This window comes from Diorhabda carinulata, chromosome 4 (assembly GCF_026250575.1).
Source record: "Diorhabda carinulata isolate Delta chromosome 4, icDioCari1.1, whole genome shotgun sequence".
In the NCBI taxonomy this organism is placed as follows: Eukaryota; Metazoa; Arthropoda; class Insecta; order Coleoptera; family Chrysomelidae; genus Diorhabda; species Diorhabda carinulata.
Genome location: NC_079463.1, coordinates 7,679,105 through 7,697,942, shown reverse-complemented (window position 1 = coordinate 7,697,942; position 18,838 = coordinate 7,679,105). Strand labels below are relative to the sequence as shown.

At 31.7% G+C, this 18,838-nt stretch overlaps 1 protein-coding gene across 1 annotated transcript; it reads right to left on the bottom strand.

Annotated features, from left to right (window-relative positions):
• Positions 1-687: 687 nt before the first annotated feature.
• On the bottom strand, positions 688-18,475 carry LOC130893544 (uncharacterized). The gene is made up of 19 exons (XM_057799778.1): positions 18,122-18,475; positions 17,399-17,586; positions 17,015-17,186; positions 15,913-16,138; positions 15,463-15,794; positions 13,898-14,021; positions 13,544-13,679; positions 13,342-13,475; positions 12,575-12,872; positions 12,007-12,248; positions 11,005-11,397; positions 10,170-10,368; positions 7,554-8,354; positions 6,211-6,444; positions 4,766-6,034; positions 3,734-4,044; positions 2,123-2,240; positions 1,333-1,644; positions 688-1,132 (listed from the first exon to the last, which is right to left on the bottom strand). The coding sequence occupies exons 2-19, from the start codon at positions 17,529-17,531 to the stop codon at positions 1,098-1,100; spliced, it is 5,469 nt and encodes a 1,822-aa protein (XP_057655761.1). The 5' UTR covers positions 17,532-17,586; positions 18,122-18,475; the 3' UTR covers positions 688-1,097.
• Between the last annotated feature and the right edge of the window lie 363 nt (positions 18,476-18,838).

Genomic DNA, 18,838 nt, shown 5'->3' with positions numbered 1-18,838 from the left:
GTGAATGCTCCACTTGGACCAAACGTCATTGACTCTATCCACCCCCACTGTGCTGAAGGTTCTGAAGTATATGGACAAAGAACACAGCACTTCATAAGCTCAAGTGAGTTTAATGTAAACTTTTTAATTTCCATACATGTAACTACTATTCACAGCATAGTTAATATGTTCCTTCTGGCCAAACAGTGACTGGACAGTTCTATGTTAACACTTTAGAATGACCGAGGGTATGATTTCCCGTGCGCGACGCGAGCTCTCCAATACAGGCTGAGCCTTTCATCTGAACATCGCACTGGTATATTTCAATGATGTGGCATACACTCTTTAATCCCGAGATGCCACACCTCAAAAAAACTCATCAAAATAACGTAAACGAGATCAAAGAAGCTGTAATCTTGGTTCCAAGCGGGATAATTTAAGAGATTATATACTTCAACGTAAAAACAACTCATCTACCCCCTCTGTGTTGAAGGTTCAAATTCCTATCAAAGTATATGGACGAAGAAGACAGCTCTTCAAAGTCTCAAATGAGTTTGATTAAAACTTTTAAATTTCCACATATGTAACTGTTTTGTAAGAAGCATACCACATTTTTGTGTACTAAAAAAATTTCCAGGTTCATCAGTGGTCACACTTCGAAATTTGGTTTTCTTTGACTTTGGAATTCGGAAATAAATAAAATAAAACTTTTCTAAACGAATGTGTATTTCTTAGCTACATAATTTATACATCATACCTAAATTAATTATACAAATCTATTTTGTTTTTACTATATAGATACAAAAACTCTTACTATATACTGTAGTATTTTAGACAATAAAGCGACTAGAGAGAAATTTGGTCTCCTAGTAATAATAATTCATTTGAAAACAACATATAGAATGATCCAAGAGTAAGGAACACGAAGTATATCTAAAAGATCAATAATAATGATACTTAAATAATTTCTTTTTAAAGGAATAACACGGACGACATCTTTAGTATTCCATACTCTATTCCAATTTCTTTATTTATAACTAACATGAAAACAGTTAATGACATATTTTTTTAGGTGTGAAGTTAAATGCTTTGAATAAATATGGCGCTGCAATACTGATTCAAGAGTTTATTAGGAGACTGCCAACCAAATATCCTGAAACAAAAAATATGAAATTATATACACCATACAATTAGCTTGAGATGGTTATATTATTAGAATTATAATTTACTTAAATATGTAGTTTTATCTTACTACTTCCTACCTTTTAAACATACACAAAATAAGAAAATGTAGAAATGATTATGAAATATTGTCAACTCATCAAGGTAAAAATGCTAACAGTAGTTTCTTACCTTCGTTGGTATCATCGTCTTCTTCTCCCTCGCTACCTTGACCGTTACCATCTGCCCCATTATCTTCAATTTCTTCTTCCAATTCATTTTGATTGAGCGCATCAGCACTTCCACCAAATAATGAAACCTGTTCATGATGCGTTTCCATAACGACACAACAATCGGTTGCAGTTTTCTTTCTATCAAAATGTTTGGAACTGCTTATCGGCTCCTGGTCAGACACACCATAGTGAAGACTCGTGACTAAAGAGGAAGATTCTGCGGATACTAGATGGGTAGGGGAAGTTGAAATCTTGCCGATATGCGTCATATCTGCAATAGAATGGTATTCAATCATATATATTTTCAATAGTTTCATTGATATTTTTTGCTAATCTAAGCAGTTTTCTTCTGCTGCAACTTTAAGCCTTCAAAATTATCTGATGAGTTTAGACAAATTATGTGGCAAACAATTAAATAATGACAAAATGTGTGATTACATTGAACAGTTGCAAATAATTGAGCACAAAGAAGTTCCAAGTTGGACTTTCTGGAACCATGGGTGATATTCATACTGAACACACCAACACTCACAATGACTGAAGCGCCCTTCAATAACCAAGTTTAGACTTTTAGATCCTGAAGATGATAACAGACAGTGTTAATGTTGGTGTGGCGGTAGTGTAAACAATGTGTTCAGTATAAAACAGTGCGTTTTCTTGGGGAAACTTATATGTCACTAGTTTTGGTTATTTAAGATATTCCTTGAACAAAGGGGCTAAAGGAGACAATAAATAAGGTATAATATTACCTGTATAAGTTCCATTTATGCTGCTACTACTGGCCTGCAGACTTTGTTTCCAATCGTGATCTAGATTCTGCATATCTGATGGATCTGGTTCACTACTTGATATACAATGGACCATAGCCTGTTAATTAAAATAGTTTAGAGAATTTCCAAGTTTTGCAAAATATTAAATGGAATCATTATAAATTATTCAACTCTTTATCTATATAGATTAACCTCTCAGACTAATGTCGAGGATTTAACTGATTGATGAAAGGATCACTTTCCTGAATTCGAGTGTGTTCAATTAAATGCTATATCATAATACGTTTTTTTAAGGATACAATCTTAGTCAGTAATTTTAAGTTGACTGTCAAGTGTGTATTAAGTATTGGACCAAAATTGTTATTATTAAATATTAATACGATAAATAATGAAAGTTTTTGTTGTTTAGAAAATGTTATAAATTATTATCAGGACATTTATGTTTTATGTTTGATCGAGATGGGTGTGAAGGATGAGTGTTTAAAAATATTTAACTATTGTATGTAATATGGCGGAACAAACATCTAAGATAAGAAACAAAGACACGAATTTATAAAGCGACAATCAGATCTCTAATGACCTATACATCAGAAACAAGACCAAAAACATCAAAAACGATACAACTCCTTTTGGAGTACACAAAAATGAAAATTCTCAATCGGATCGCAAGGAAAACATTTCTATACCGAGAAAGAAGCGAGCACTGGTAACAACAGCAAGGGATAAATCTCCAATTGGAACATGTAGTAGAGGTCGAGCTCGAAATAGGAAAAGGAACAGGCTTTAGACCTATTATGGAAGAAAGAAGAACTTTTTATTTAACTAAACAGTCTAAAACCGAAACTATCTAGTTTTAAAAAACTAGGGTAGTCGTGGTCTGACGCTGAGCTGGATATAATTATTCTTACTATACAATACTTCTATTCAACTAAAACCGACTTTAATAAAATATAAACAATTAATTCTGATTTTGCAAATGTACATGTGGGTGTAATTCAAGGATCCATATGAGGTCTTTTAGTTTTCATTTTGTATACCAATTGTTACATTGTTACAATTAAATACTGTGATGCTTCAAAAAGACATTACATGTCCTCTCCAGTACAAATCAACTTCCCTTCCACTTAGTCATGACAGACGACATAAATTGGTTATGTTTAATTGTATATCATATATAGTGTATATAACCCCAATAATATTAGTGCATTTTTAAATCACACAGATTTTGTTACTCATGCAAATGATATTTCAGCTTTAGTTTCAGAAAATGATTTAAAAAATTGCTAGTGGAATCTATAAGTTATATTATTAGACAGTTCAAATTATTTTCACAACCTCAAATTTATTTTTCAGTTCTGGTAAAACAAACGTCAACTTGGTTTATTTCGGGAAAAGTTCAAGATTTCTCTATTGAGGTTGAAAATTAACGGCATTCCTGGTGCACCTCGTTTTTTTTTTGACACTATACTTGGATGAAAAACGATATTAGATATTAATGTAATTACTTGTTTTATCAGACTTATCCAAGCATCCAAATTGTTTAATTTTAATTTGAACGTTTTTTATTTTGTAGAAAAGCAAGAAACTCACCATGGTACAAGATTGAGATTCAGATCTAATATTACTTTCATTGCGACCAGTTGAACAGCTCAAGGGTACGGGAGACAACCCATCGTCGTTATGTGTAGTAGTGTCGGCAAGTATGGGGCTCTGCATTTCTGATGCTACTGGAACGGGACTCATAGTGGTAGTATCTGGAGGACTGGACGCAGATATTGTTGACGTTTGACAAGAGGTGTTTGTGATAATTGCCTGAACGTTTTGATTTACAGCCGTTTGTGTTGAAACTGACTGTCTGCAGTGACTAGATGATTTTGGGCTTTCCCTTGATTCCTCAATACCTACAATAAATAATTAAAATTGAATATCCAATAAATAGATATTTATATTATCATTTTCTGAAAATTTTCTTTAGCAGAAGCACACAAATTGCAGAATTATTGCAGCATTTTCAAAACAAGTGTTTTAAGAATCCTACATGAGCATTGAAATATGGCAAAAATTAGTGTAAGGAGGGTGCTTCCAGAAAACTATGATTCGATATCTAAAAGATTTAGAGCGGCGATGAAATTAAAGAGGCGGTGTACGAACATTTCTATGTGCTTAGTATTTTTATATTGTTATAGAAGCTTTAGTCAGACGTTTTGAAAAGTGTGTGGAAATTAAGGGAGAATATATTGAAAAATAATCACAAAGCAGTATTTTGGGGCATAACAGCCTGAAGAATTGGTTTACTTAAAAATGTATACAACCTTTTTAGTAGCTCAATTTTTTGTTTAAGACATAATTCTCTAAATTCAATATATTCGGAGATAATGAGTAAAATTGTTATAACTTTGAAGGGAGCTTGAAGGAGCTAAGGAAGCTTAGTCGGTAAAAATGGGATTATCTTTTCTAATTAACGACCAGCTTTATCAAAAATTTCAGCAAAATCCGGAGTTCGTCTTTTCAAAACTATTCCAAATATCTTTGGTTGGTTAGGTTAGGTTTTAAGAAAAGCAGTACTTATAACAATAGCTAAAGTTTAATTAACACCATATCAATACTTATAAGCTCACTTACTTGAATTTAACATTGTCGATTTGGATCCCCCCTGTTGATTATTCGGGAAATTCTGCAACCCTTGGTTTGTCAGCATTGTAGTCTGTTGCTGAACTATTGTAGTGTTCTGTTGAAGAAACGTGGTATTTTGATTTGATGTTTGATTTGATACAGGTATAGTGGATGCTGGAGAACACGGCACAATCAAAGTTTGACCATTCATATGTATGTATTCTTGCTGGGGTGGTTGTAACGAATTATTAGAGCGTATCTGCTGTGGGGGACTGTTAAAAGTTACTTGTTGATTAGGACTGACGCTTGCTACTAATGGGCTTAACTGCCCGCTAAACTGGGAACCATTCATGATAAACTGTCCTCCATTTGGGGATAAAAATTGTGCAACAGGACTGTGCTGTTGTTGGATTAACTTTCCTTGGGATGTCGGGGTTCTTATAACCATTCCCGAAGGACCAGTTGCGAATATAGTTTGTCCATTGTTGAATAAAGTGTTATTTTGAACAGATGTCAGCATATTTTGTCCATTAACATTCTGAAATTGGAGCTGCATTCCCAAATTTGAAGTATCTTGAAGGATTGTAGCTGTGCCATCTGGATTTACAACCATACCTCCCAAATTAGGTACAATAAATTGATGAATTGCTGGAAAATTTTGAACCATTCCAGTACCATTTATCAAATTCACTGGTTGTAGCAGATTTATTTGTTGTGATTGAGAGTTAGTTATTAATTGTTGAGTGCCTAAGTTAGAGTTGGTCATAGAAGGGTCACTCATGATAATTTGAGCAGGTGCTCCAGTTTTATTAGGTACGATAGTGACAGCTTGCATTACAGGTGTAGCGGTTACAGACTGTGGACTATTCATTTGTATTTGTTGTGGGAAACCTTGTGGTGATAATACTACACTGGGGTTCTGTTGAGTAGCAAACTGTAGCATATTGGCAACGGTCTGCGCAGGTTCTTTTCTCTTTTTGCCCTTCTTCTTTGTATCGGGAGATAAAAGAGGAGGCATTCTACGCCCTTCAGTATTATCAATTTGTATTGGTTGTTGAATGATGTTGCCAGTAACAAATTGTGGTAATTGAAGATTCTGTCCTACAGGCACTCCCTCCATGGTCATAGAAATTCCTGGTTGGAGAACAAATGGAGCGGGAAGAGCGTTTACTAAGACAGTTTGTTGACCAAGAACTTGTTGACCGACGGCAGGAATTACAGTACCTACAGATGATGTTACGTTCGTTACCATTGGAGAAACCGTAACAGGAGGCATACCTACAAAACCAGAGTTAGTTTACTGTGCTACAATATGATGATAGTTAATTTTTAGAATGACATCATTAATGTTATAATAGTCTCGACTTAGTTAAGGCCAAAAATATTTTCTATTAAATAAACTATTAATAATTAAAAGAGGCCTAAAATCCAGATCATTTTCTTTGTATTCTTACCTTCATTAGTCATAACTTTCTGAGGTGCGTGTACATCTTCGTTAGATCCTCCCATGATAACTTGTTCTCCCGATGACACCAATATGTGTTGTTCTTGTGGAATTGCTTCCTTCACAATTTGAGAAGGTTGTGATATATTTGGAATTTGAATACTGCTAACGATGCTTTGTACCATTTCTAAAGGAGACTTCGTAACTGGTTGCGATTGGACAGTGGAAGTATTTTGACCAGTTGCTATATACCAATAAAACAAATTAATTTTTTCATTGGTTATTTATAGCGAGATAAATAATTTTATTACATTACACAGTCACACATATGAACGCTAGGTCAAGGATTCAATATACAGAAATTGTGTTGAAAATTTAATTTTGTTCCAATGCAAGCTCATCTAATAAGTTGTTCATCAAATACTAACACTTATAGGGCACAAATAATCCAATCCTGCCTGTTTTTTCGTGTTTGAAGGCTTGCTACATCCCTAGATCTCGATTCTGTATGTCCATACAGGGATAAGTATGGTTTTGTATATTAGCATTTTGTTTTCTATTGTCAGTTGCGATTTTATGTTTATCAGCCAATACATATTTTTTTATTTTTATGTAAGTTGTTTTCTTTTGTCCTTGATATGTGCGTTCCATGAAGTCTTTGATCAAGATGTAGGCCTAGATATTTCAATTCACTGGGATATGAAATGGATTTGTTCCTCTTCAACACCTATACAGATATTCCACAAGTTTTATATGGAATCAAGGTCTATATTATGGAGTAGCCATTCTGTAGGCAAAATCCCCTATGTAGTTGATTTGTAGTTACGATATGATACAAACAATTGTAAGAGAACCGAAATTCTTGAATTTCTTCCCTGTCTTTTTCTACTTACAAGATTTTCTCTTTTTATAAATATTTCTAGTATCCAAGAGACAATTATGTGAAAGTAAATCGACACCAACTTTAGTAGCTGAAACCATCCTCTCTTAATATTATGGCTTGAGCATATTCATTGTATGTCAAATTTCGATTCAAATGATAAATTTGAGCCTGGTTTATCCCAAAAGATTATGAAGATTGATTTAAAACGGGGAGAAACACTCTTTTCATAATTTCAAGTGGTATTTGAATTTGTTTGTGTAGTGTATGCATCATTGTCAAAATATGTCTTGATTTAGTTTTGTATTGTATAGATTAAATAGTTGAATACTATACCAGTACAAAACATCCCCAATAACCATTTAACTTAACAAAGTTAAGGTTTAGGAAGCAAGAAAAACCAAAACCATATCTGTTGGGCAAATTGTTGAAAAATATAATATTAGCCCTAATGTAGTATATATTTTACTAACCTCTAGTTACGAAGGAGCCCGTTATAGAAGAAGGAGTATTCAATGAAGTTGTAGTAGTATTGGTTCTACCAGCTAAAACTGATGTAATTGTATTGCTGCCCACAGTTCTACTACTCGCCATAGTAGTAACTAGGGGTGAAGCTTGAGAATGGAAGCAACAAACATTATCAGTATCTTTACACAATGTTGATCGATTGTGACCTATAAACTCGTTAGTATGGTCAACTTGATTATAAGCAGCATACAATCCTGTACTAGATATTTGAGAATTGTCTACCATTCTTTCTGGTGTCGGAGGATCCGAATTATTGTCCATTGGAGAAATATTACTAGTGCTGACAGTACCTCCTTGTATAGGTTGTATATCTACATTGTTTTGATTAAATTGCTTTTCAAATGACGTTGAAGAAGTTACTGGATCATCTAAAGTCCCTGGTACATTTGAACTACTTGGTCTCCCTGTTTTCACAGGATAGTTAACCTGGAATCCTTCAGTGACACAACAACGGCAATGTGCAGAATACTGATGTGACTTGTTATTCCCAAAGTTCGGTTGAACTTGTATTATATTATTTTGTTGAAGAGGTGAAATGGGTTTACAAGCTTCCTGTTGAATTCTACTGAAATTATTGCGGGACGTTTTTAGAAGATTATTCACTGGTTCATTTATCATTACATTATTGGAAGGGGGTAATTCTTGTGAAGGCGAACTTGTAGGACTGCTATTAAGATTTTGTTGTAGAGGATTCTGACATAAAGACCCTGGGCTGTTGCACGTGAAACCAGCACATCCAGTAGCGCCTGAAAATACAATACATATAATTATACTAGCTGACCCGGCCACGCGTTGCTGTGGCTGAAGTTTTTGTTATATTACATTATAGTAAACAATCTAAGAGGAACGATAAAAGAACATCAGACACGGAGTCCACTATGCTTATTTACACAGATGGTATTTGAAAAAAAAAAATGGTGATCTCCTTATTTGACTTTCTACTACTATAACCCTTTAGTACAATGAAATTATTTACGAACAAAGACGAAAATGTTGATGGTGGTATACAAATTCACTGGATTGAGATTTGAAGGGGAAGTACGTTGAACACAATTAATTAAAATGTTCTTACACTTGATATTAAGCAGAAATCAATACAAAATAAAAATTTATCAGATTTATTATTTCCATTTAATTTTATAACAAATAAGTATATTACAGTATAATACAGTAAATAACATGTGACGCTTAAACATCATGAATGAGGTAGGCAAGGCAGACAGTCTTAAACTTTTAAACATTAATGTCTCTTTTTTTGAATTATAAATACTTTCAATTTCAATTTAATTTAACACCAATCGGTGCACAATGTTTTTGGTTAACCTGTCTTTAGCTAACACAAATAGATTCGACGGTTTCCCAACACGTGAACACGCAACATATAGTTGCCCATGAGAAAAACATGGATTTTCCAAATCTAAACCACAAATGGACATTGTTTGACCTTGAGATTTATTTATAGACATGGCGAAAGCTAAACGAATTGGAAACTGTAGCCTTTTGAAGGGTATGGTAGAATCTGATGGTATCATCGGAATACGTGGCAGCAAAACCACTTTTCCTTTAAACTTCCCAGCCAAAATGGTTGCTTCAAGAATGTTACCGGTGATCTTTTTGATGACCAAACGCGTACCGTTACATAATTGAGGCGGATTCAAATTACGGAGGAGAATAATAGGGGAACCAATCTTTAATCGAAGATTATGTGGTGGCATTCCAGGTATATCTAATGAATTTAAAAATTCAATCGGAAAATTGCACATTGAAATAATAAGTGCTAAATAATAGAGATTAAATAAAAACAATAAAAAAAAATATTTGTACAACTATTGAAAAAGTGTAGGAAATTGTGTATCATTTTTTCATTGACATTTTAATTAAATTTTATAATTATGTGATAATACTTACATACATATATTCAAATTAAATTATAAAGTTTTGATCAATGAAGCACAAATAAGTAAAAAGCAGGATTAATTTCACTGTATTATCTTCATTATAATATGAATTCAATTAACATTTCAGTCTAAGTAACACGTGGCCGGCTATGCTAACACCAAAAATTTAAAAAGTGGAAATAATTGAATTATGCGGTATTTCGTTCACTACAAAATAAATTTAATTAATTTTATAGCGTCAACAACACGTGGTAATTATGCTGTGAAAATGTAGCTTATATGACACGTTCGTAGATTTACCATAGCAGCGCCATCTATTGATTACTTACTCAACCCAGTCGAAAGGTATCGACATCTGTTAGAATCATTTGGAGTTAACAGATAATTTTGACTGTCAAATAATAACAGACGAATAATTAGCAATAAATTAAAATTGCGACTATAATTTGAGATTTAAACTATCCTATCTCTCAAGTTGGATCGAACTGCACATGGTGTGCAAATTTTATTATAATCGGTTAAGTGGTTTAGGAGTCCATTGAGGACAAACATTGTGACACGAGATTTATATATATTAAGATTGACAGAATATTAAATGACTTTCCATATATCCAATGTACATTACTTTGTACTATAATTTTTTATAATATTAAATTTTATTACCTGTTTGTCTATTAATAGTATTATTTAGCAGAGCCGTTTGTTGTGCTAAATACCCACTAGGATCCTCCATGAAAGAAGGACTGGAGCTTTTCATATTTTGCGAGAAGTTATTCATCATTACTGGTCTATTTTCTTGAGGTATGTGTCTTATGTCAATGTTGGGACAGGAGAAGTGATTATTGGTACATGATCCTTCCACCTAAAATATGTATATTTACATGTTCATACTTGTTTTCATATTCAGCGTAGTCAATGCTCTTAAGAAATTTTCACCAAAACATTTTTTGAAAATACTTGTTCCTTTCTTATGATATGAATGTCAAGATGTTAACGCTAAAAGTAATAATCTTCAATACATTAACTTTTTAAAGCCAAAATTTGAGGTAAACAATAGATTTCAATGGCCAAAGAGAGAATTAGAGAGAAAAAAGTTTTCTTTGATGTTTTAATGAAATTTTTTTTTTTGGAGGAATGAAAATAATCAAATAATAAAAATCGGATAGCTGATAATAGTGGCAGAAAAAGATTGGTCATTTAAACAGAAAATAAACCAAAAAAGGTTGAAAATTGAGAAGCAAAAATGTATTTATTCAGAGGAATTGAATAGAAACACTACCGAGAGTGGAAGCAGAGCAATAGTGTTAGTAGGAAAGCAACAGAAAATCAAAATTCTAGTTATTTAAAATAAACAGTCAGTGAAGAACGAAATATTCAAGGTAATAATTATTTCACATCCTTTAAGCAACAGATGATAAAATGAAATATTCTAACAAATGAATAATGTCAGTACATAGTGAATATAGAGTTATATACCGATGCAGAAGAAAAAACTTACCAGTCGATAGGGTCTATTTTTAGTAAACTTCCCCATCTTAACCTTTTTCCTCCTCATATCTTCCTGGCAAACGGCTACTGGGGGTGTATGTTGATACAAAGGTGGTACCCTCTCGCAAATATTTGCTTGATTCTGCTGTTGCTGTTCTAATTGTTTCTGCTGTTGTTCCAGTTGTTGTTGTTCTAATTGCTTTTGTTGATGTTCCAGATGCTTCTGCTGTTCAATGGTGGTTGATCTACGAAGCATTTGATTGGACCAGTTCACTTTTTGCATATTGGGTTGTGTACCCGCCTGCATATTTTGATTTGGTTGGTAGACCATACGATGAGGTCTGAAGCCTGTATTTGCCTGATTGTATGGCCTTACGTGCCTATGTGGAGCACATAGTTGAACCTTCAAACAATTAATAAAGTTAAATGTCGACCTAGACGATTTTAACATTAATATTTATTCAAGATAGTCAATAAATTGATGGTTTTTCATGGATAACTAAAAATGATTTGAAATAAGGGTAGGTTGGTTTACAAATTATTATTCTTTACAACTCAAGGTACTACAGTATAAGTAAAGCTCTACAACATTATACTCTGCTTTTCTACATTCCGCTTTATACCAAACTCATCATTCTTAAATCTATGTATAGCTCATATCTATTAGTTTTAAGATAAAGTTCCTAATTTTTATCAATTTTCTGTGACAAACAGAAACTCATATACTTATGTAGTAAAAAAGATACCAAGATTTTTATAAGAATAATTAGCCAATGATTAAGTTTGTAGGAATAGCCAAAATATATAGCAATAGAAAAAAAGGCGGCCCCTTTTCAGATCAAGTTCATGAAGATTTACAAACAATGAATGTGAGAGAATGAGGAATGTTGGTGAAGAGCAGACTAGTTTGGAGGCGAATTGTCGAGGAAACCAAGGCTCACACAAGCTGTAGTGCCAATTGGTAAAGTAAGGTAATTTGTCAATGAGTTAATAAAGTTCCAAAGGACACTACCTGTTGATACTGTTGAGGATTGCAAAATTGTGGTTGAAGTGGCTGCATATGGCGTTTTGGTTGATTCCTGTCAACCATTTGGTGAGTCTCCATGACCTTTTGTGTATTAGGTGCATTTACCCGAACAATTTGTATGTGTTGAGGCCTTCCCGGTCCAGTAGGTTCAGTTGGTTGGCGACTAATAAAAATTCTATGTTCTTCAGGTTGATCTACTTTTGGCATTTGGGTTATCATGCGAGGACCTAGAAGCATATGTATAATTTTCATGAATGTTTTCATATGAGAAGTATTTTAGATATCTCAAATTGCACATACGTAAATAACCAACAATTTAAATACCCCTTCTTGTAATGGATTATTATGAAGTTATTTGAACAAAGTTCAAAGGAACTGATGGTTTTATTGATTTGAAGAATTGTCGTTTTCATTTAAACGCAATTATAATTTGGGGCATTATGTCAGATGTTTATTATTATGAAGGATATTTCAAATGGTTACTCAGATAGTAATAAAATACACAATGAATTATTTCTATATTTGTTTAATAATATAGTAATTTTGCACTAACCTGGTGGTTGAGGCATATGATAAACATTTCCTTGATTATTAGCAGGACCTCGAACATGTAAAATTTGTCCATTCGAACCCATCACTTGTCTGGGTTGTGAATTGTAAACAGGCATATTATTCATTTGATGGACAGGAGGATCATTTTTTATAACATCTGGGGAAGGTATATCGTTGTTTATATTCGATTGTTGAACCATTACTGTACTATCACCTAATATCACTCTATTACCTTGTTGATCTTGATATTTTATTACATGGTTCTGTTGTTGATTATTTGCAGGATAATCAGAAAACACCTAAAAATAGATTTTCGAATTAAATGACTACAACACGCATCAACTAGGATGAAGTACTGCAGGTTAGGCTGATAGAGCTTTCCTCTCCACTCCAGAAAATAAAAATATATTTGTCTGTATTACATAAAAGTGGGTAGTAGGCATGTATAATAGAATTATAAAGGAGCTGAAACTTTCATTTATTATCAAAAAATTTGAACACCATTGAAAAAAATTGGATACAATTTCTTACCTCAACTGCTAATTTGAAATTACGTATATGAAATAAGAAAAACCTAAGTTTGAATATCTAAAAAGCTTAATATTTATTGATTAATTCCAATATTGATACTGATTTTGAGAAATCTATGTTAATAGTGGTAAAAAACAAATAAACAACAGATATATTTTGAAGATAAAATGTAGATCTGTGAAAGGTAAATAAGTACTTGTTTAAATAATTTATTATTAGATATAGTTTAGAGCGGACCTGTTGTTGTGCTGCTGCTTTATCTGTATTTTGATTTAATGCTACTTTTTCCCGGTGTGTCATTAACTGGGAAACAGGAACTCCATCTATATAAGGTAAGCCAATTCTTCTTTTCTTTTTTTTCATACCAAGTTCTGAAAAAAGTAGAGGTGGCAAGATTAAAAATAATAACAATACCACAAGCAGTAAATCATATATTTACCTCTTTGGAATTTAATATTAGAATCAAGTGGCGGGCCTTCGAGAGGAACTAAAGGCATTATTTTTCTTTTGTGGTTGCACAATTTTGTCATATTTGATTTAGAATCGGGTTGCATAACATATGGTTTCCCAATCACCTAAAACATATGATATGCTTTATAATATGAGGAAAATGGTTGATGGAGACCAATTTAAATATCAAGCAAACACTTTCAGTGTTGAGCAATTCTTTACACATGTAAGCACAGTTTTAGTAATCAAATAATTTGTGAGATGTGAGATAACCATCATTTTCATCCTTTTGTTTGCACTGTAATAATTCATTATTTTATTACAAACATGTTATGTAACTCACCTTAGGATCAAAATTAAATACAGATTCATGTTTGAAATGACATTCTAATCCGCACTTACAAGTACCAGCGGTTAATAAGTATTCCTTTATTTGATCGGGTGACCTTAAAGCTGTGCAGCTAGGACTAAAAATAAAATATATATATACATTTTTGTGAGAGATTTTAGGGGCATAATTTGATCAACAGAAAAAAAAACATTTCAGGAATTTTATTGGCGTTTTTTAAAATTAATATAAATTATTAGAAATAAACCTACACAAGGTTTGGAATTCTATGTAAAATAAAATAAACAGTGGTTTACATAATTATAGAAAAACACATCACAAAACACACTAATTCTAAATTACAATTTTGCAAGACCAAAACTGATTTTAATCATCATTAGCTATTGCTCAAGGGAAAGAAAAAGCTGTATAGAACCATAAACCATAGGTTTCTGGAGACTTAACAGTGTGTTGTTCAGTATTGAGTCTCTAAATATATATAAACCCATATAACAAGAAAAAAAGTTACACACACACACACACACACACACACACATATATATATATATATATATATATATATATATATATATATATATATATATATATATATATATATATATATATAGTGGTTTTTTATTGGAAACGTGGCAAGGAAACACCAAAGTGGACTAACTTCAATATATTTTCCGAGCTTTCGAATACTTATGTATTCATCTGGGAAATAATTAATTGAGATTTCCTGTGATTTTGATATTATTAAAGCTTGTAAAAATGGAATTCAAAATTCAATATTCAAATTGAAAACAAAAGTCAAAATTTATCTTTCTTTTAAAAGTTATAAAAAAAAACTAATTTTAAAACAGAAGAGACCTAAAATCAAGAACATTTAGATGCATTAATATATCAAAAGGTCTAAGAAATTTATATATATATATATATATATATATATATATATATATATATATATATTATATATATATATATTATATATATATATATATATATTATATATATATATATATATATATATATATATATATATATATATATATATATATAATATTCTCACAACCTCTGGGCTTTAACGGATTGGATGATGTTTCCATTGCTTAGTATTTTATTAATTGATTGATCTATTATTTTAAATTCTCCAGTCTGCTTAGTACAGAATCCAAGTTTGGTTTTTTGGGGAATTGAAACTAACTAAAAGCTTCTACAGGATTCATTATATTTTCTGTAGCTATGATAATGATATTTTGAATTTTTAACTTCAAGTCCTGCTGTAAAATGTTTGGTCTTAGAAAAATCATTTGATAAGTTAAGACTGTAATCAGCAATTTTTTTGGTAATGATGCATATAACATTCAGCAGGAATCTTTGATATTGGTCAATACAACTCATAAATTTAAACTGTTAGTACAGAATAAAATATTTCTATTTATGTTAATCAAGCACATCCACAATTTATTCCAACATTTATGCAGAAGGTAAATAAATAAATTACAGCACAAATTCAAAATTGAGAAATGCCAAGAATCTCAAAAATTTTAAATATACTACATATTAAAAGAACCAACCTTATATAAATAACTGATCCATTGTTCAATAGTCTTTTCCAACCATATGGTACAGTAATTGTTGGCCTCTGAAGTGTACCATAATTATCAATTAATTGATTATTTGATTGTTGTTGCATCTGTTGCTGTTGAAGTTGTAGCTGTTGTTGTTGTTGTTGCAAAGGAGATCCAACTGTAAGTACCACATTACCAGATTGTAAATTTATGTTAGGATCATAAACAACCATTTCAGAGGTTTGATTTGGTAGCACTTGTGAACCATCATCGGAGGAACTCAAACTACTGCAACTGGAGTCTGCTGCTTCTAGTCGAACAGTGTCATAGCACATGCCCTATACAACAAGAATTTGTAGTTGTAGATGTTGGAAATTGCTTTATTTTGTTATTTTACATTCTTAAATTTTTCTTATTCATCAAACTAGTGTTACCACAGTTATATTAAATACTTGCCTGTACAGGTATGTCTGTTCCCACAACCTTTGTATAATCTTGTTCCACATAAGTTTCACAACTAGAACAATCTTCGCGTACTCTAATATTGTTGCAGATAGACCCAGGAGTTTGCTTCCCTTCCTGTTGGAGAATATCCACATTCTCACCATTACCATTATGGAAAGTACCATCGTTTACAATATTTTGTGAATATTCTGGTTGTGGCAAAGGTGGATAATTATATCTAAGAAAATAATGAAATATATTATTGAATTAAAAAAAATATCTAGGTATAAGAAAAAAGTAGTTCAAATTTTTTTTAGCCAGTACAAGAACCATTTAGACTCTAAATAAGGCCAAAGATTTTTCCATGATTAGTTATAAATTCTTTTAGTGTTTTCTCTTAAGCTTCTGCTACACATTAAATGACATATTTGATGGAAATTTTCTCAAGATAATTAGTTCTTTATTCTCTTTGAAAATGTTCCAAAGAAGCTTTTTTCTGTAATTCTGTTGCAAAGCCTTCAAAACTCCCTGTTCCATCAGTGGAAGCTTTTTTGTGACAGAAGCATTGCAGTAGGTTAACCCAATTCGTAGAATATTTTAAATCCTGGTGCAGATTGTTCATCTTGTAATGCAGGACCTTCAGTAAGCAATGCTTTAAAGCTGAGTCCTGTCTCATCTGTGTTGTAAACCTGCTGTGGTGAGTAAGACAAAAATGATATCTTTAAAGTTTCTCAAAGTATTCAAAAGCTGCTTTATTGTCCACTGACAGTTTCTGCTCAGTAATTGAGAGCTGTCTGATTCCATGTCCTTTCTTTGTTTCTGTATATGATAAGTCCCAATGTATAAACTTATTCAATTGCATAACTTTTAGAAGGTCAGTAACATGGATTCCTTTTCATCTTTTTGGATGAACCATAAAGTTTTCTTGTAAGGAGACACTGTCTTTTGCTACTTAAACAATAAGAACAATTTTTAAAAATAAAGAAAAAATACTGTCATCAGAAATTGCAACTATGTTAAGCTCTACAATGAAAATAACCTGTTCTAGTTCTAGAAAAAAATAGATTGTAAGTATTCTGAGGATTAAAAAATATTTCTAAATAAATATAATTACCCAGGTCTACTTTGAGGTACAGTATTATTATAGTAATCACGTTGTTGTATATTGTCAACTTGCTGCTGTTTTATACCATAGTCAACAAGTTTAATAGTTGGTTTTTCCCTAAAAGCTTTTGCAGGTCCAACCATAGAAGTGTTTTGATTTGAGAGGGTATCATAGCCATTGCCTGGAAATATATATTTTAAAATGTTGGGTAGTTATGTTTATCATTATGCTTCAACTCTACTAAACAACTAAAGAATTTTTAATAAATATCCATAGAATAAGATTAAGTTGGAGCAAAATTGTTACAAAAAGTATTGAAATATATTATATCAAACAAATGTAAGTAAACTAAACATTATTTATGAACAAAATGATTATCAGAATATTTACTACCTTGAACAATGTGATTAGTTTCTTGTACATTTTGCTGTCCTAAAGAGTATGCCTGTGCAAAATTGTCATCAGAAACATACACGATAACATTTTGAATGCCAGTGGCTGCTGATAAGTCAGGTTTTCCTGCCATCGTAGCTACATACCAATGGCTCTGTTTTAGAGCTTCCTTTCAACTTACAGTTAATCTGAAATTATGAAACTAAAGTTTTTCTCCTTTTGATAGTAATAACATATTTCAATAATATTCTTATTTTACCACTAAAAAGAATTATTTGATGTTTCTTGATTAGGGAAACTTATAGTCCATGAAATTGGAATACAACTAAATTTTTGCTATAATTTCAATGACCTATTTTTCCAGTGCACATAAATATTAGACAGGCAGTTAAAATATCTATAGGTACACAAATATTGGAAACAAAATACATTTAACAAAAAATTAGTTCAAAATATTTTTGTTTGTATAACCAGCCTCATATGCATAACAAGACACTCCCTTTCTTTTGGGATCACAACAAACAAAATATGAGGTATGGCATTTACAGAAATGAAATGTCCTTATAGAATTTATAATCAATACAACTTTTACAAAAAAAATGATAAAAAAAACTGTTGTCTTTTCACTAAATAAGAAAACTTTTTGACAGAAAGTTAGGCTAGTGAAATGACATTGGAGAATAAAGGAAGGCTGGAAACTAAAAAATAACGAATATAAAATACCTGCATGTCGTATAGGCGAATCCTAAATGAAATAGATTTTTCCAAATTACCATTACAATCTGTTAAAAAACAGAAAATAGTTTATACACTCGATATATGTATTTGAATTGACTCTAGTGTCAGCCTAACACCTGCTGATGTAAAATTAGTTTGTATACCATGCGAACGTAACCCATATCGTTATATCTTATTCATAATTGAATAAATGAATATTGAAATATTAAAATAAAGAATAAGAAACTTGATAATTTGTTATTTTTAATAACTAACACTAAATAAAACATAAAACAGTCACTAGCAAATGGAATTCTTCCCCCACTCTATACAACTATACGAGACAGCGCGACAACCGACAGCTTTATGACAGAAGAAGATTTTGGTTGCAATTAAAGGAGTGTCTCCATAGATAAAGTTAATCGTGGCATTTGAATATGTAACCAATAAATTAGAGCCGTTTTGATAATACCATATTAATCTTTTCCCTATTTTTTTCCCAATTAGATGAGTGAACTTGCGTAATAGTGAACTGAATTAACTAAAATAATCGTTTTTCATAAAGTATTCTATTTATTTCTGCTTAATTGAGCTAGTAAAATATGTTGCCTAAGTTGAATTGAAAGATATTTAGAAAAACAATTTGACATTGTGATTGTTAAGGACAAGACAATGAAAATATGTTTAATATTATAATAGATCATCGCTTTGAGGCGTATACTA